This window comes from Silene latifolia, chromosome 2 (assembly GCF_048544455.1).
Source record: "Silene latifolia isolate original U9 population chromosome 2, ASM4854445v1, whole genome shotgun sequence".
NCBI classification, from domain to species: Eukaryota; Viridiplantae; Streptophyta; class Magnoliopsida; order Caryophyllales; family Caryophyllaceae; genus Silene; species Silene latifolia.
Window position 1 is genome coordinate 42140168 of NC_133527.1, and position 18801 is coordinate 42158968.

The 18801-nt window shown below is 38.5% G+C and overlaps 1 protein-coding gene across 1 annotated transcript; it reads right to left on the reverse strand.

Annotated features, from left to right (window-relative positions):
* Window positions 1-16967: 16967 nt before the first annotated feature.
* LOC141642654 (U-box domain-containing protein 8) lies at window positions 16968-18520 on the reverse strand. The gene has a single exon (XM_074451511.1). It carries the CDS (start codon window positions 18268-18270, stop codon window positions 17170-17172), a length of 1101 nt encoding a protein of 366 aa, XP_074307612.1. The 5' UTR covers window positions 18271-18520; the 3' UTR covers window positions 16968-17169.
* Window positions 18521-18801: the final 281 nt, after the last annotated feature.

Here is an 18801-nt window from a genome sequence, read left to right on the forward strand (position 1 = left end):
TAAACCTAGTAGAAGCTAAGATAAGAGCTTTAACAGATGGCACCACACCTCCAAAATAAAGAGAAGTCTTCATTGGATTGGCAGTGAGGCCAGAATAGCTTGCAAACATATGAAGACAATGGGCCACAGCTTGAACAGAAGGTAAGTCACCTCTAGTGAAGACAAGTAGATCATCAGCAAAGACCACGTGGGTAAGGTGTAGCTTAACACATTTAGGATGAAAGGAAAATCCTCCATAGCTAGGGAGATTCCTGAGCAACCTAGAGAGAACCTCCATACAGAGAACAAAAAGATATGGCGATAAAGGATCACCTTGACGAAGCCCTCTCTTACCTTAGAAGAATCCCTCAACAAAGCCATTAATATTAAGGGAAAACAAGGAGAGGTAACACATGCCATGATCAAACTCACAAATTTCTGGGGCAGACCATAGTGAATAAGGCAACTTTGAAAAAAAAGACCAATTAACAGAATCAAACGCCTTTTTGATGTCAACTTTAACTATGCATCTTGGAGTAATATGGGATCTAGAATATTTATTATTATTATTATTATTATTATTATTATTATTATTATTATCATTATTATTATTATTATTATTATTACTATTATTACTATTACTACTATTACTATTACTACTATTACTATTACTATTATTACTACTACTATTACTATTACTATTACTATTACTATTACTATTACTATTACTATTACTATTGTTGTTGTTGTTATTATCATTATTGTTATCATTATTATTATCATTATTATTGTTATTATTATCAGTATTGTTATCATTATTATTATCATTATTATCATTATTATTATTATTACTATTATTACTACTATTATTATTATTACTCTTATTATTATTACACAATTCAATGTTAATTACATCTTAATATTTCCTTAATTGTCCAAGTGTTCTTAGATCTAGTTGGGTAATTTGAAGATTATTTGGGTTTATTGGAGAATTGACAACTCTTCATCATTCATCAAGTTTTCTTCTATTATTCTTTGCTTTCTATTTGATCATCCTAAGTTGGTACAATTTCTCTACTCTTTACTTAATCCTTGTTTATTGTTTTACTCTTTCATCATGTTTAGACTTGTTAAGATGATTGACACCATTATTAGCATGTTCACCATGATAATGAGTGAGTAGTTCCTTAACTAGGGTTAATGGGGGATTAAGAGAGTTAATCATGTGGTAGATCTTTACTTAATAAGTTCATATGAATGCTTGCTTGTTGTAGTTTCAACTTATGCACATGTTATACTTGATGAAATGCTTGATTGACAATCTAGCATGATTCTCTTATCCTTTCAACAAGACTTGTAAGACATAAACTAACTCAAGGCTTGTTAGACCATGCATATAGTTGAATAGGAAGAATTAAGTCGACTTGTAGGTGTGTAAAGTCTTGACCGACTCGGCTCCGATACTCAAAACTCCCTAAGAATTGTAAGATATAAGCTAACTCGATTCCATTACAACAATAAATAGCTTGCATTTATGAAACTTATTTATGTGATCTCATCATGATTCCCCTATGAACCCATAACTCCCTAGTGCATTAATCAATTATTTACAAAACATACACTACAAGAAATCACGACAAGGGCGACTAACGAAGGCGACTGATTTCAGTCACCCTTATAAATTTAGCGACTAAGAACAGTCGCCCGCACTTGATAGCAATGTTTAGTCGCATTTGGCGACGGGTCATAGTTGCCAAATTTGGCGACTGTATTTTTTTAAGCGGGCGACTAAAAAAATTCGCCAAATTGGCGACTGATATTCCACTTTAGTCGCAAAATTGGCGACTGTTATCAGTCGCCGTTTATTGGCCACGTCAGTTTTTATGTGGTCAATTGGCGACCGTTTTCAATCGTCATGTCGAATTTCATATCAGAAGGTTGGCGACTGATATCCGTCGCCAATTTTCCATTTTCAGTCGCCAATTTTACATGTTTTTTAGTATAAAAATCGTTTTTAACCAAGTCAAATACGTAAAAACCTGCAAAGAAACCAACAACACCAGCATACAACACAAGGGATGTCAAACACGTCAAACTTTTATAATTAAAATCAAGTTTCATACACAAGAACGAGTTTTGGTGATTAACATCATCCGACAATAACGTTTTCTCTAGTAAATAACCGGAAAATTTGCTCCCGGTCCACTACCACCTCCATAATTATGATTTCTAGGATCATTTTCTTGCGGGCGTCACCCATTGTTGTAATTGGCGAAATAGGAGTTCATCCTTTCCATTTCCTCCTTCATCCTCCTTATTTCTTCATCTCTCTCGGTGTCCCGCTTATCTTTGGCGGCTTGTTGAGATTGGAGCTGACTTACGATACCCTGGGCATAAGTTTGTTGCTGGGAGGAGGACCCTCTTCTTGTTGGAGGATCGTAGTAAAGCTCTTTTGCCGTCCTGGTTCCATACAAATCTTCTCTTTGGAACCCCTCAACAAGATCAAAACATAGCTCTTTGTCGGTAATGTCCACGTTGTTCTTCTTTCGGACAAGAAATTGATCCTACAAAATTGATAAAACGTTATTGGTTAGAGGTTACTTGTCTAAAAATTGATAAAACATATAACTAACACATTAAGAAATTTAATTTTTGACACTTACATATAAGTCTTGATCTTTTGCCTTCATGAAGATCAGCTTGCCCTTGGTTGTCTTCTTGGCGTGGGTGTCAACAAAGAGATCTACAACCGAGAGCATCTTGCCCTTATTCTTCTTGGCCTTCCGAGAAAAAAAAACAAGGAGATATTACTCAAACAATTAAACAAGGAGATGTTACTAAAAATTAAATATAATAGCTAAGACAAAATTACAAGACTATTAAAATAAAAGCTAAGACTAAGAACTTACACTTGACAACACTCGATCGTGGAGAGATTGAGACCCTCCATAATGAGTAGGCTCAACTTTCGCGTCCTTTTCTCCTCCCCTCTTGTTGATGTTTGCCCGGGCTGACGCTTCCTTGAGCTCAGGACTATTCTGATACTTGGTTAATTCCTTATATGACGTACCTATAATCAATAAAATATCAACTATTAATATAGATTCAAAATATGTAAAGAATTTTAACTAAATACGAGTATTAAAAGGAACTAAATACCTTTCATGAAAGATGGCGCCTTCTTCCTCCTAGATACCTTATACATGTTGTCCCTTAGCCTCTTCTTGCCAATGTCATTATACCTTTGTCAAACTAGGCGCTCAAGGTCTGTTGAGCAATAGAATAGACGCTACTAAAAAAAATATGAGAAACAAATCTATAATAAGAAAATTAGAATAAATAAAATTATATCTAATAATATATATAGAAAATACATACCCGGAAGTTGTTGAACCACATCTCCTTATCTTCATCACTAGCTTTAGTCCAACAAGTGACGCCATGCGTCATGTTCTCGAGGGTGCTAGAAGTCACGCCACAAACGTCCGTTTGACTCTTAAACCTGAAATCAAACATGTTAAAAACATAATTATATGGAAAAAAAATCATTTATTGCGTACTAAGTAAATAAAAAAAGTCATTTATTACTAAATAAAAAATTACAAACTAGAGTGAATAAAAAATTACCAAAGACACGTCGGATCAAGGATCATCCTGCCATCATTATGGCGGGTAAAGTGATCTCCTCCTCCTCACTCAACACCTCCAAAGAACGGTCAACGTTGTCCTTCTGCTCTCGGGCGGAGCTACTACCCCCACTGGAGCCGCCCCGCTGCCTACTTCCTCCACGAGCCATGTGAACTAAAATTGCAGAAAAAGTGTTAACAGATATTACAGAATAATTATTATAAGATACAAAAAAAATACAACCTAATAAACATATATAAAAGAAGAAAATAAAACGCTAATAATTGTTTCCAAATTTATATACGTAAATTTTCAATACCTTCTCAAACTCATCATCATCATCATCAACAACATTATCATCAGCCTCATCATCCTCATCATCATCTTCTTCTTCCTCCCCTTCTTCCTCTTCCCCCTACTCATCATTCTCTTCTTCTTCCTCCTCTTCTATCTCATCCCCCTCCTCATCATTCTCTTTTTCTTCATCCTCTTCTAACTCCTCCTCCGCTTCTATCTCATTTGCGTAAATAATTTCATGAACAACCGGGGACAAAACTCTTTCTGATACAACTTCTTCTTGGAAAAATGATGTATCAACTTCTGATCGTGTCATTGTTTTAAATACCGCCCACCATTACTTTTGTTGTCTATCATTACTTGTGCTCGGAAAAGATGCAAAATAAACTTGATGAGTTTGTTGTGCAAGTATAAATGGGTCATATTTAGAGTAGGTTCGAGTATGATTCACTTTCACGAGTTGGTAACGATCATGGACTCTCGTTCCAACTATGGAATTATCCCTCCATTGACACTTGAATAAGACAGTTTTATAACCCCGACCACGCTCATTGTAGCACAACTCAAAGATATCCTCTGATATGCCATAATATTCATTGCCATCAAGAGAAGAAATAGTAACGTCGTAGTTGCATCTAGCCTTACTCTTTAAACTCTTCTTGAGTCTCATCGACAATGGATGGCAAATCACGTATAGCCTCCCATACCTTATCCCCTTAGAGTCGATCCAGAGCATTGTCACGCACCTCCTTACCTTTTAAGAAAGTTTTCTTGTTCCTTCTATGGATATGTCCATCCGGTAAGAAACATCTATGGCAATCAAACCAACGAATCTTTTTGGAATTAGGAAGATAAAATGCTTTACTCTTATCCATGCAATAAGGGCATGCCTTTCGCCCAACGGTTGCCCATTCTGATAGCATACCGTATGCGGGAAAATCATTTATAGGCCATAATAGTAAAGCTCTTAGTTGGAAATTTTGCTTCTTGGACACATCAAATGTTTCCACACCAACTTCCCACAAATGTTTCAGTTCTTCCACCAACGGTTGTAAATAAACATCCAGATGGTTTTTTGGGTTATCAGGACCGGGAATAAGTAGTGAGAGGAAAATAAATTGTCTTTTCAAACAAAGCCAATGAGGTAAGTTGTACAGCGTGGTCATTATGTGCCAACACGAGTAAAATCTACCAAACTGACCAAAAGGGTCAAACTCATCCGTACACATACAAGCCAAGTCTCACATTGCGAGGTTCCTTGGCAAAATCGGGATATAACCTATCGAAACGCTTCCACTCCTCTCCGTCACTCGGATGACACATCTTTCCTGGTGTACGAGGATTTTCTTTGTGTCATCTCATTTGGTTGGCAATATTTTTGGTGGAATACATTCTTTGAAGTCTTGGAGCTAAGGGAAAATAAATTAATGCATTTAATGATATTGGTTTCTTTCTCTTTTCACTCCTCTTATTAATTATTACCCTTCTTCCCCTTCAAAATAATATTTTCCTCACTTATCTCAGATCTATCCCTTTGACATTTCTTACATTTGTCAAGCAAAGCATCATCTTTCCAAAAAAGTATACATCTTTTGGGACATGCATCAATCTTTTCATGTGGAAGCTAAAGACCTTTAACCAGCGAAAAGATAAGGTGACTTAGTCTTTCGGGAGGATCCGCCACAAATAGGACAAAAAGATTCGAAATCAATGATTCAACTAATACCTTTGACACAGATCGGAAACAAATCGTAAGGTAAGGAGCAAGGCAGGATGAACAAGCAAAAAAGGGACTTCAGCAAGAAAACTAAAGATCCAAAAATTATACTCCGTCTTTCTCTAAGAAAAGAAAAATATAAGATGGAAAGAAGACAATTGAAGAGAGGCAGGAAACGTTTTACTTGATTGTATTCTTTTTTCAGCTACTCCTGCTATTGACGGATATATCCGTTTAAAACTAAAGACGGGTCAAATAGCTTGAAAGTGGTGACATTTTTTGCCCCCACCACCCCTTGCTGCTTGTCCTATTAGAAATGTGGTATTGTATTTGGCCCGTCTTTAATTATAGACGGATATGTACCGTCTATAATGAGATTTTGTGTTCTTTTTTTGGTTTTTTTTTATTTTTTTTATTTTCTTCAGTTGAGAGAGTTTTTTTCTCTCTCTACATTATTGACTTAATTCCAAAGAAATGTCTCCTTTAGGTTAGCCTTATTGTCATGACGACATGGCCATTTCCCTAACTTCACTATAGTATGCCTTAAAAACATGTGGATTGTTACTTTTTTTTGGTACAAAAGAGGGGCAAAGCCCAAAGCAGCTAAAGAGACTAACAGGTAACCATACGGGATATAGCCACCCCTAATAAATCTTCACGGAGAATCGTTCGGAGGCCGTATGAAGGGTGATCAAAGTAATTAACAGTAGTGTTGGCCGTGACTCCTTAGCAAGCCGATTTAGCTGCTCTATTAGCTTCACGAAAAACGTGGTCCATCTTAACCGTCCAACCATCTAACTTGGTGAGATTGATACATCGCTGAACTATGGGACGTAAGCTATTGCTCAGTAGCTGCTCTTCTTGAACAAAACTCACGCAACTTTTATTATCCATGTGAACCAGTAATTTTCGAACTCCCAAAGATCGAGCTCGTTCCAAGCCAATTGCTAGAGCACGCATTTCCGCCCTCATGAAATTACAAACTCCGCATGAGAAATTAAACGCGTAAATAAAATTACCAGTTTCGTCCCGAATAATTCCCCCCACAACCGGCGAGACCGGGGTTCCCTTTCGAAGTTCCACCCGTGTTTAACAAAAACCAGCCGTGAGGAGGTGCATTCCATCGAATGAACCTCTCCTCGTGTAGTATTCCTGGGATCGGTATGAAGAGGGAAAATAGGTCGAGAGCACGCCTTGTGATGTCGAATTGTTGTCTCGGACGGATTCTCGCATGACCTACCAAAAGCGACATTGTTACGCCATCGCCAAATCCACCAACAAGTTATTGCAAATTTCATAGACCAATCATGTGTAGCAAGAGAAATTCTGTTACTAGCATTCTTGGATATCCAGTTCTTAAACGGTAAGGTATAAAAGGATGGAGAAACTGCACACTCACCAAGGATTTCCCAAAGCTCTCTCGAATAAGGACAGTTGCGCAAAAGATGATCAGTAGATTCGTCATTTTCGAGACATCACGGACAAGCAGGGTCGTCGTGGAGATCCCTTCTAACTCGGTTATAATTTGTCATAAGCCTACCATGTGCAGTGAGCCAAATAAGCATACGAACTCTCTGTTGAACCGGTAATTTCCAGATAACGTGCCACGCAATTGGCTCCATCACCTCCGGGGTAATGTCAACCGTTTTGATAAGGGATAGAGCTGATTTAATCGAAAATTTCCGACTAGATGAAGCGTTCCAATAAAGTGAATCCTCCAAATACGGTTCTGGAGAAAGATAATATGCTGCGATTTTGAGAAGGTCTTCACGCGATAAATAGTTGGAAAAAACTTCCCATTTCCATCCCGTATTTCCATCGCACATTTCAGCAACTGTAGCGCCTAGGATTGTATTTAGGATGGGCATGATAACTCTATCAGAAAGGCATCCCGAGTCGACCCAGGAATGGTCCCAAAACAATGTTTTCCTCCCATTACCAACGGCCACACTACTGCCCTTATTAATAATTTGAGCTTGCGAAGTAATACCGTACTTCGTCACCTCCCTCAACTTCCGCAGTTCGAGATGATACCCCCCTCACAAACAATATTGAAGTCAGTATGGAAGGAGACCCTCTCACCTTATATGGGGGTGATGATACCGGAGTGTCCGGTAATGGATATCAGTTTCCACACAATCCAGGAACAACCATCGATTCTCCGAATGGAGATGTCAATACCATGGAACATTAATCAAGTTTTATCGCTTGTCAGCCGATCATATCTAACACACTTACTTTACGCCCCATTTAATACGTCAGATAGAATTCCCGCATTATCACCCAATTTGTCCCCAATTACCTGTATGGTTTGGAATATACAGGGGACCGGTAATAAGAATAAGATTAATGCTCTCAAAGAGGTGGTTAGAACTTACAAGCCTTCTATCATCGCTCTTGTAGAGACTCATATGAATGGTGATCACGCTCTTAATATACAGAAAATTCTAGGGTACAAAGGACACTCCCGAGTGGATGCCAAAACTTACAAAGTACAGAAAATCCTAGCCTTCACCATGGATCGTTACTAGTAACAAAAAATTTCATTTATAACGGATATATCGCAATACAACGGCTTAAGTACCACCCATGTGGGTAGATAATACAAAAACATAGTATTTAGAAAGTAGGAATTTGTTTTATCTCATCTACCCATATGGATAATACTTGATTCGCTACATATGATGAATATACCCGTTATAACAAAGGCTTATTGTAATAGTCAGGGTCGGCCCTAAGGCCCGTTTAGGTTGGCATTTGACAAGGGCCTAAAACAAGTAAGGGCATAATGTTAAAAAAAAAATACCAAACTTCTAAAAGACGCGCAAAAGAAGAAAATATTACAAAATAACAAAACTTAACCTTTTAGAAAATTATTAAAATAAGGCTACTTTTTCTATTAACTTTTCTTATCCCTTATCTTTTCTAATAATTAATACATTTTTCCCCAAATCCCAACTCAATTTCCTTATTAAATTTTTAGGGTTCTTCAAAGCGACAAAAATCAATACTTTTATTATTCAAAATTTGGATTATCGTAAGGAGTAAAGTACATGTGTGATCGTGTCTCTACTGCTCGTTTTCATTAATATTCGTCCGTCGTTCGCCTTCCCGTTAATAATTAGGGTGTCCTAAATCCTATTTTCTTTTTGTTTTTCAATTTTTATTTATTTTAATTATTGATTGTTTATTGTTGTGGATGTTTGTGTTGTTGAATTGTTGTATGTATCGTTCACTTTTTTTTTCCATTTTACAGCATGTATTATTGTCTATTGAGATGCTAATTGAAGTCTTAAGTAGAGCTGGCAAACAATGACACGATATGAAAACACGACACGAAATTAACGAGTTTGGGTTGAGGCCTAATGACCCATTTATGTAAGTGGGTTGACACGAACGCGACACGATATTTAATTGAGTTGGGTTTGGGTTGAGCTCTTCAAACACGAATCCGACACGAATAACCTGTTTACTAAATTAATTCTAATTTTTTGTATCCCCTATCACATAAATATACTTAAACTTTTAAAAATATAGACATGACACAAAAAAACCCGACACAAACCCGACACGAAATTAACGGGTTAGGGTTGAGGCTCTATGACCCATTTATGTAAGTGGGTCGACACGAATACGGCACGAGATTTAATTGGGTCGGGTTTGGGTTGGAGGGTTTGTGGCCCGTTTACATTTGACACGAACTCGACACGACCCGATCTGTTTGCCAGGTCTAGTCTTAATTTTTATTTATTTTAATTATTGATTGTTAATTGAACTGTTAAGTTAGTTTTTGAATTCTTATTTACAATGTTGTCTAAAAAGCATTTATCTCGACGCGAGGAAAAAAAAAACTTACCGAAGAGTTAATAAAACTTTGCATCTCAAAATGCTCATAGATCGCGGTTTTTATGATTTCTTAATATCATGTAGTAGACAATGACACATTATTTAATTGAAGAATTTTTTTCAAAAGGGTCCCGTTTTGCTATTTTGTCTAGGGTCTCAAAATATTTAGAACCGGCCCTGATAATAATAATATAGATGAACCAAATATCCAATTTAGTGGCATAAAAGTCAACTATGGTAGATTAACAATGCCCGAAAACGATTCCATATTTGTATAGATGAATTATATAGATCCACAAATTCTCATTATAGACGGGAGATGTTCGTTTATAATTATAAAAGGGTTAAATATTCACCCATTTTAAGCATAGGACAAGCAATAAGTTGCATGATGGGCCTAAAAATGTCATCCTTTAACCATATTTGACCCGTCTTTTATTTTAAACGGATATATCCGTCTATAATGAGACTAATTGATACTGATTGAGTAAAATTTAGTTGAAAACACGTGTAAGTTGACAGGAAATCAAATGTAGGTCCATGAGTGGATGGAATTACGTTTTGGGATCAATCAAAGACTTGGCCAAACCTTTTTAAAGCATTACATGGAGCCCATTTTCTCTCCATTTCCTCAAAAGAAATGGAGAGACAAGTACCTATTAATGGCCCGGATCGCATATTGACAATATCTAACGATTCTAAATTTACGCATAAAAATAAAGGAAAATGAGGGTGAAACAAAAAATTATTATTTAAGGAGATTGTGAGAGGAAATGGAGAGAAAGGAAATGGAGAGGATCCATTTCCCATTACATGACCCCTCGTTTAGTCATATTGAGTCAATATTGGCGACAAAACGGACATGCATTTTTTTGTTAATTAAAGATTTTCAATGTTAGTGTCACGTTCTAACTATTTTTGGAGCTAAAGCACCTTGACTGGCTCGGATTTGTCCACCTGTCGCATGCCATGGCTTTTTCTTTAACAAAACATTTAGGTTGGACTCGTTGGAGCAATAGTCCATGTTTTCAAAGATTTACTCCCTATGTTCTACTCCCTCCTATTTATTCATTTTGTCCCTCTTTCCTTATCGAAGCTAGTCGGATTTTTGTCCCTCTTTTCTTTTTTGGTAACTTTTGTGTGGTTCAAATTTAATTACATGTGGGGTAGAGTGAAATAGAGTGTTTTGTGTGGTCCAAAATCATTTTCTTAATTCTTGTGCAAAATAGAAGGGGACAAAATGAATGAATAGGAGGGAGTATTTTTTACTCTGTAGTTACTAATTAAATACTCTCTTCATACCACACCAATAATAACATTGACCGTTTTACCATTATTTATGGTCGTAGGGAATCTTCGATATTATTCTTAATGTATAAGACAAAATATAGTCATGTGAGATCTTGTTTGATTTATCGTCATGAATGCTATAAGAATATCAAGTTTTTTATAATTTTTAATAATGCGTAACAAAAGATATTTACGTTGAAAAACGTGTCTCGACAAGTGTGAAAAAGTCAATGTTACCATTGGTGTGGTATGGAGGGAGTATAGCACAATGAATAAGGAGATGGGAAATAATAATAATAATAATAATAATAATAATAATAATAATAATAATAATAATACCATTGGTGTGGTATGGAGGGAGTATAGCACAATGAATAAGGAGATGGGAAATAATAATAATAATAATAATAATAATAATAATAATAATAATAATAATAATAATAATAATAATAATAATGCGTTTAACTTAGTTGATCGTGGGACCATGCTTCAGGAGGTTCGCCGTCACTGCCCAGTCCTATCCCGATGGGTGGAGTTTTGTTACTCTAGTCCTGCTTGGCTGTATTATGGGGAGCATAGTTTATGGTCTTGTCAGGAGGTTCAGCAGGGTGATTCATTGAGCCCTTTGCTTTTTGCATTGGTGTTGCATCCTTTAGTGTGCAAGATCAGGGACTCCTTAGACCTGAGTTTGCAGGCTTGGTACTTAGATGATGACACTATTGTTGGGGACACTTTGGTTGTGGGGAAGGTCTTGAATATGATTATGGAAGATGGTCCTCGGTTTGGCCTCCATCTTAATGTTGGTAAGATCGAGGTCATTTGGCTTACGAAGGATCTCAGGAGTCAGCTTCCTAGTGTCTTCCCCCACTCTATTGCTCAGCCTTTACATGGTGTCACTGACTCACTGTTCTGGGTGGTCCTGTCAGTACGTGTCACGTTTTCGGCAGCGATCTTGTGGCGAAGAGAGTGACTAGAACCATCGAGCTTATGGATTCCGTCGCAAGGATTGATGACCCACGGTGTGAGTTGCTTATAATTCGGGTTTGTACTAGTTTTTCTAAACCTTACTTTGCCCTGCGTACTTGTTCTCTACGTGTCTTTGGGTCAGCCTAGCTTTCTTTTGATGTGGCACTTCGTTCTAGCTTAGAACGTATTGTCACTGCGTCTGGGCCTGATTTTGGGCATTGGCAATGGCGGCTTGCCACCTTTCCGTTTCATTTTGGTGGGCTCGGGGTTTATGCGGCTGGGGATGTCATACACTATGCTTTTCTGGCGTCCCGTTTGCAGTCTGCTGAGTTGCAGGCTAAGCTCCTACGTCCTTTTAGTATCATTGTTGCTGGCTCTACTTTTGATGATACTCTGCGTAATTTTAATGAGGTTACAGGTTCAAATCTTCTACGTGATCCTAGTGAAATCGTTGCCCCTAAACTTATGAAGAAATTGGCAGATATATATTTCGCGAAGGTTGCCGCTACTTCGGACTCTGTTTTCTCGTTGACTCCGCGTCAGTTTGCATTGTGGAAGTCTCAGCAGGGGGCTCACTCTTCTAATTGGTTGTGGGTGGTTCCTATTTATGGGCTGAGGTAGACTATGAATGGGAGGACCTATCGTAGTGTGCTTAGCTATCGACTCGGTGTCCCGTTGTTCACGGTGTCTAGGCTATGTCTTGCCTGTTCTCGGGTTTTTGATGGGGATGTTTATGGCGATCATGTTGTGTCATGTGCTGGTACTGTGGGCGTTAAGCATCGGCATAACCCTGTTCGCGCACATTATTGGACATCTGCAACAGGTCGGGGATCTCTGCTAGTAGGGAGGTTGATATCGGTTTGGTTGATTGGCATGATTGCTCCCTTCGTCTGGTGGATCTACTTCTTTATTCCTGGGATAGGGGGCATGATGTGTGTGTCGATCTGACGGGGTATTCCCCCTTGTCTCAGTCTGGGTTGTCCAACTTTGTGCCGGGTCGGGTTGTTGCTGATGCTGCTCAGTGAAAGTGTGCCAAGTACCGGGATTTGTGCACGACGACTGGTTATGGTTTCCTACCCTTCTCTTTTTCTTCGCTGGGAGAGCTAGATACGGATGTTGTGGCTTTGTTCAAGCGGATCCAGAAATTCTCTATTTCTGAGGATGTAGGGGCTCGCGCGACCGTTTACATTTTTACTAGAGTTAGCTTTGTTATTGCTAATGGAGTAAAGGCCCAGATTGTATCTCGGCTGTCCAGTAATTTCTTGTAAAAATTTTTATTATTTATAATAAAAGTAATGGTTTATAATAATAATAATAATAAGAATAATAATAATAATAATAATAATAAGAAGAAGAAGAAGAAGAAGAAGAAGAAGAAGAAGAAGAAGAAGAAGAAGAAGGAGATCTTAGTTGAGTTTTCTCTTTCTTTTTGTGTGGAAAAGAACCTTGAGGGAGGTCCACATTAGGTAGTGTCGGAGGAAGATTTGTGACTTGCATTACAAAGCCGATGTTCGTGTGTTATCGTCTTCCGGCATTGCTCCTTACACTGCCGATACTCATGAGGCCTTGACTGAAAAGCACCTGATCGTTCCTTCCCCCGTCTTGCCTCCCTTGCCTGTAGTTCACCATCCCCTCATTGCGTCCGCGACAGTTATTTGGGATATGATTAGGGGTTTTCCACGTGGCACTTCTTGTGGGAGGGACAGTTTTGTGCCCAACATCTTTTGGATTGTTTGAGCGGAGCTTCTGTTGCTATTTCTGATGATTTGATCGCCTTTATTACTCGGGTGGTTAATCTTCTCCTTGAGGGCAGATGTCCGCAGGTTCTAGAAGAGTATATTACTAGTGCTCCGCTCACCTCGTTTGTTAAACTAGGTGGTGGTATTCGTTATATTGTTGTGGGTACGATTTGGAGACGGCTTATCTCTAAGGTTGGTGCTTTTTTGATTGGCCTGTCGTCGAGTGGTTATTTTGCTGGTCTCCAGTTCGGGGTTGGGGTACCCGGTGAAGGAGAGACTATCTTGCATGCCTTGAATCGGTTTGTTGAGGGTCAGAGGGAGGAGGTGGGCCTTTCCATGCTTTTGGTTGACTTCCAAAATGCTTTTAACTTGGTCGATCGTGGGATCATGTTACGAGAGGTTCGTAGTCATTGCCTTGTTCTCTCCCGCTAGGTGAAGTTTTGCTATTCTGGTCATGTCCGTTAATATTATGGTGAGCACAGCTTGTGGTCTTGTCAGGGGGTTCAACAGGGTGACCCTTTGGGTCCTTTGCTTTTTGCTTTGATGTTACATCATTTGGCTTATAAGATCAGGGACACTTTCGACTTGAGTTTGCAGGCTTGGTACTTGGATGATGACAATATTGTTGGGGATACCTTGGTTATGGGGAAGTTTCCAACTCCTACAAAATTGGGGAGTTTAATTAACCATCCCTCCTTGGTCATTGAAAACTCCTACATCATTTGTTAATAAAATTTACTAATTTGCCCTTTTAAAAAAAGAAATTAAGTGTTACTAATATTACGGAAGGGTATATTGGTAATTAAAAATTAAAATAAGATGAATTAACACAGTTCAACCAAACCACACAAGGGAGTTTAATTCGTGGGAAAAACAAACTCTCTCAAGGCAACCAAACATGTTTTTGTCAATTCATGTGAATTTTATACGGGAGTTGGATTCCAATGAGTTGCAAATTAACAAAGGAATTCAACACCGGCATGAACCAAACGAGATCATAGTATATGGAACAAAAATAGAAGCAAATACTTATGTATTCCCATGTTTCTGCTATTTAAAACATAATTAGATATCAAAAATTAAAATAGTCATCTCAAGCTTTTTAATAAGGCATTGTACTTTGTCGTGTTCATTTGGCTAGAAAGCTAGATTATTAGCTATATTTTTTTCTTAAGAAAGTGGTTATTTCTATTTATTTTTTATAGTTAATGACATGATTGGTCTAAAAATAGTCATTATCATAAATCAGTCTTGAAAAAATAATTAACCGAATAAAATGTAAATTTGTGTCTATCTTGATGTGGGCGTTACAATTCAAGAGTTGATGTCTAGATTTGAGGCAAAGTTAAGCTCGAGCTTTAATTGATCCACCTAATTTAAACGTCAGGAATTCTGGGCTAATCATTGAAAATATAATTTTGCTACACCATAGATAAATTTTTGGGTCTGTCCCTGGCTGACAAGAAGGCATGCATTGTTGGATTCTGCCCAATGCCAGAAGGTCAAGGAAGTTGGTGTTCGGTCGATAAAGGTCTAGATTTACTGGTTTTGACTCATTAAGTAGCGCTGGATTTTTGGCATTTGTAGTACTGTAATACCAAGGTATTCTGGGTCTTGTTACTCGGCCGAGTAGAGCGTCATGTGTTTTCTGGTCAGGCTACTGCCCAGAAACACTCGGCCGAGTAGTGTAATACTCGGTCGAGTAAGGAGTACTCGGCTGAGTACTCCACGTACTCTCGACCGAGTATCCGGTCTGACGGGGTTAATTTCCGCGGTTTGATTAAGGTGATTAGAGATTATATATAAACTTCGTTTAACAGTTACTATTCATTCTATCAAAACATAAACTACGTTCTTCACTCCTCTAATCACCCTAATCACTCTCAAGGCTAATTGATCGATCGCAAGTCTGCACTTCCTTCTTTTGTCCCGATTTCTTTGGTAAGTCTCTAGTGCTTTGTAATCAGTTAATAGGTTGTCTTTTAGGGTTTTGCCCTAATTATTGATTTGGGTTATTTTGGGGAAATGGTTTATAGTGATGGTATGTGATTATTTGTGTGTAGGTGACGGTGTCATGGAGAATTGCTATTGATTGCTTGTGTGTGCTTGGATTGCGAAAAGGTAGGGTTTCCCTACTCAGTTGATTGCATAATTGATTTAAGATGTGGTGATTGTGATTGTATTGACATGTTTATCATTGTTGTTGATTTGTAATCTTGATTGTTGGAGTTGTGATGGATTGACTATGTTGGTGAGATGCGTCCTCAGCTGAGTGAAGTCACTTGCGGGAGTGGCTTCACGCCCTTGATTCGCCTCTTGTGGAACCCGCCACAAGAGGGGATGTGCACATTAATGAACATGGGTTGTTTCTCGTTGCGATGAACATGGCTTAGGTGGGCAAGGTTGCGGTTCCCCACTGGCGGTATGGATTATCTGTCGCGGCGGTAATCTGGCAGGACTTGGAATTGGAGGATGGTTGTATAGTCGTTGTCGTGGTTGTTAATTGTACATTGCTTGTCTTGATTATTCAGTGATCTGACTCTGTTGTTGTTTTACAAAACTGTGGTGATCCATTCGGGGATGGTGAGCAATTGATTAACATGTACTTTTGTTGATAGCTCGCGGGATCTAGTTGGGATTGAGTCATCACTTGTTGAGTCTTTAGTCTTCCGCTGACAGTTTATACATCAGTACCTTTGATAGTTTTGGTTGTAAATAGTTTTGGTTAACTTCGGTTGTATCTTGTTTAAACAGTTCTATCTTTTAATAAACGTTCTTGGATGGTCTATTTGATATACTTTATCTCGGGTAATCGAGATGGTAGCATCTTCATATGCTAGGGTGGTCTTGATAAGACATCTTGGTATATGGGGTGTTACAAATACATTCTTCTAAAATAGGATGGTAAATATTTTCATTGCTCTAAAAGACATACCTCCTATGAGTTTGGATCCTCTAAATGGAAGATTCATTTCTCTCTCACTGAGTCTCACACGATAATAAAATATTATATTTTTCTTTCTACTGCCGTTTCAGTTAGTTTTCGACATAACCTCAACTGTTAAATTAGTGAAAGATAATCTTGAGCGTTATGCCGTTAACAGAAAATGAACCCTTCTTTTAAGAATTAGAGAGGATCCTTCACTTCCTCCAAGTAAGTATAACCTTCCATTTGTGTACTTCAATCTAGATAGAAGTTGACAACCGTGGGGCGTTTGAAATTTTGGGAGCAGAGTCATCTCCCACTCCCAAGGCTCAAACATTACATTACCTAATTAAACAATACATACACATATTTAATTCGTTCTGGATAAAGTTGATAAACAAACCAAGTTTCTTCAAACCCAACGTGGCTCCAATTCTTCTCCTAGGGTCGTCGATGACAACAGCCCCTACCGTACTTTGTAAAAAAATGATTGCACATCATCGCCACAAGCCGATTAAAAATTTAGAATTGTGTTTTTTTCAATACATTATCGAACATATTATTTTCAACTTCATGAGCGAAATAGAAACATGGTAACTCAGTACCACCCATATATCTATCGTTTTATTCAAAATGTACATTGATACAACATAACTAGCAAGGAGAAAAGTAACGTTACAACTTTAACAAGTGTAAAACATAGAAGAAAAAAAACAGTATTTCAAACTGAACATTTTTTTCCCTAATCTCCTAACCAAAGACCAAAGTATCCAAACTTCCTGCTAATCCTGTTGCAAAATCTTGGCCAAATTTGAAGCAACTTTACTAATCTTCTCATTATCATCTTCAATTAATCCCAAACAAATCTCCAAAACCCCTTCATTTTTGACCTCATCCTTGACATTTTCACTACAACAACATATCAAATTCAATGTCAACAACCCATATTGTATCCCTCTTGAACTCCCATTCCTTACATACCTCACCAAAATCGACACGATTCCGTCACACTCCACCATTTCCTCTCTCCCTTCCTTACACTTGGCCAACAACCCCAACACCTCCACTGCCCGCTCGAGTCCCTTTCCGGCCATCTCCACTAAAATTGGCACTGCCCCGCAATCCACCGCTCTACGGCGGTTTTCTGGAAATGAACAGATAGTAAAGAGCGCGGTGGCAGCCTCTTTCTTATCTCTTGCTTTCCCAGTGCTTACGAGGGAAACAAGAGACCGGACAGCGCCAGGGTAGGCACCAATCGTCGCCTTGTTTACCTCCATCACAGCTAAACTAGTAAGCACAGTCGCCGCCACCGCGGCACAACGTCCTCCGAGTGCGGCGACGAGTTTACCCACCGCGCCCTCCGCTACCAACCCCACCTTATTATCATCATCCAAACTGAGTTCCAGTAGAAGGGACAACGCCTTCTCCTGTAAACCCCGGTCCTGCGAGTCCACACAACGAAGGACCGCAGACGCTGCACCCGACTCAGTGAGTCGGGAGCGGAGTCCCGGGTTGGACTTCACCAACCCGGCAAGTCGACTCACTGAGTCAACCCTCTCCTCAACCGTTGATCTCCGCGCGTTGAGCGTGGAGATGAGGGAGACGAGTTGACTGGGTGAGTCGGTATCGGAGTCAAAGCGAGCAGGGGAGAGCTGGTGGTGAGGGGTATAATTGGAAATAAGACTGCGAAGGGCGTGGTTAGGGATAAGTGTAGGAGTATCAGGGAGGGGTAATTTGGTAATTGGACAAGTGCGATGTCCGGCGTCAATCCATCGTTGGATTGAACTACGATCAAAAGTGTGCCCAGAAGAGAGTATTACTGGGTCAAACATTATTTCGAGCGAAATCGGACATTTGAAATACTCTGGCAATTCATTCGCCATTTTTCAATTATTTTTTTTTTTTTTTTTTTTTGGTTTTATTAAATTAAAACCCACAAAAAAAAAATGAAACGGAAAGGGGTGAAGCTGTAAATTTCGGTGAAATTATGAAGAAAAAAATGTGGGTTTTTGTGGGTTTTGGATTCTGAGAGAGCTTGTTGTTCTTGTTGTTGGCAAAAAGAACGGACGAAATTGAAATTAATATGAAATGAAATCATAAATTCCAGGAAAGGGAAGAAAGATAAAGTAATTAAAGTGACGCGTGACGTTACATGTTCTAGATTTGTGGACGATTTTGCCCTTTTATTTGACTTCAAATCCTTTGTTTAAGGTCGTCAAATTAGGAGATATGGGTGTTTTCGGGATTTAATGCGCTTCTCTTGTGGTGCCAAGATTTTCAATTTTTTTCCAGTAATTAGCTTGGGAGCAAATTAATATTTTGGGAAATTCAACTAGGTTTATTACTCCCTCGGCTCTTAATAATTGTCCAATTTATTGAAATAATCAACAAAAATGTTCAAATTGGAGCAATTT

Coding starts and splice junctions, on each gene's coding strand:
- LOC141642654 (XM_074451511.1), bottom strand. CDS start 18,270: ATGGCGAATGAATTGCCAGAGTATTTCAAATGTCCGATTTCGCTCGAA.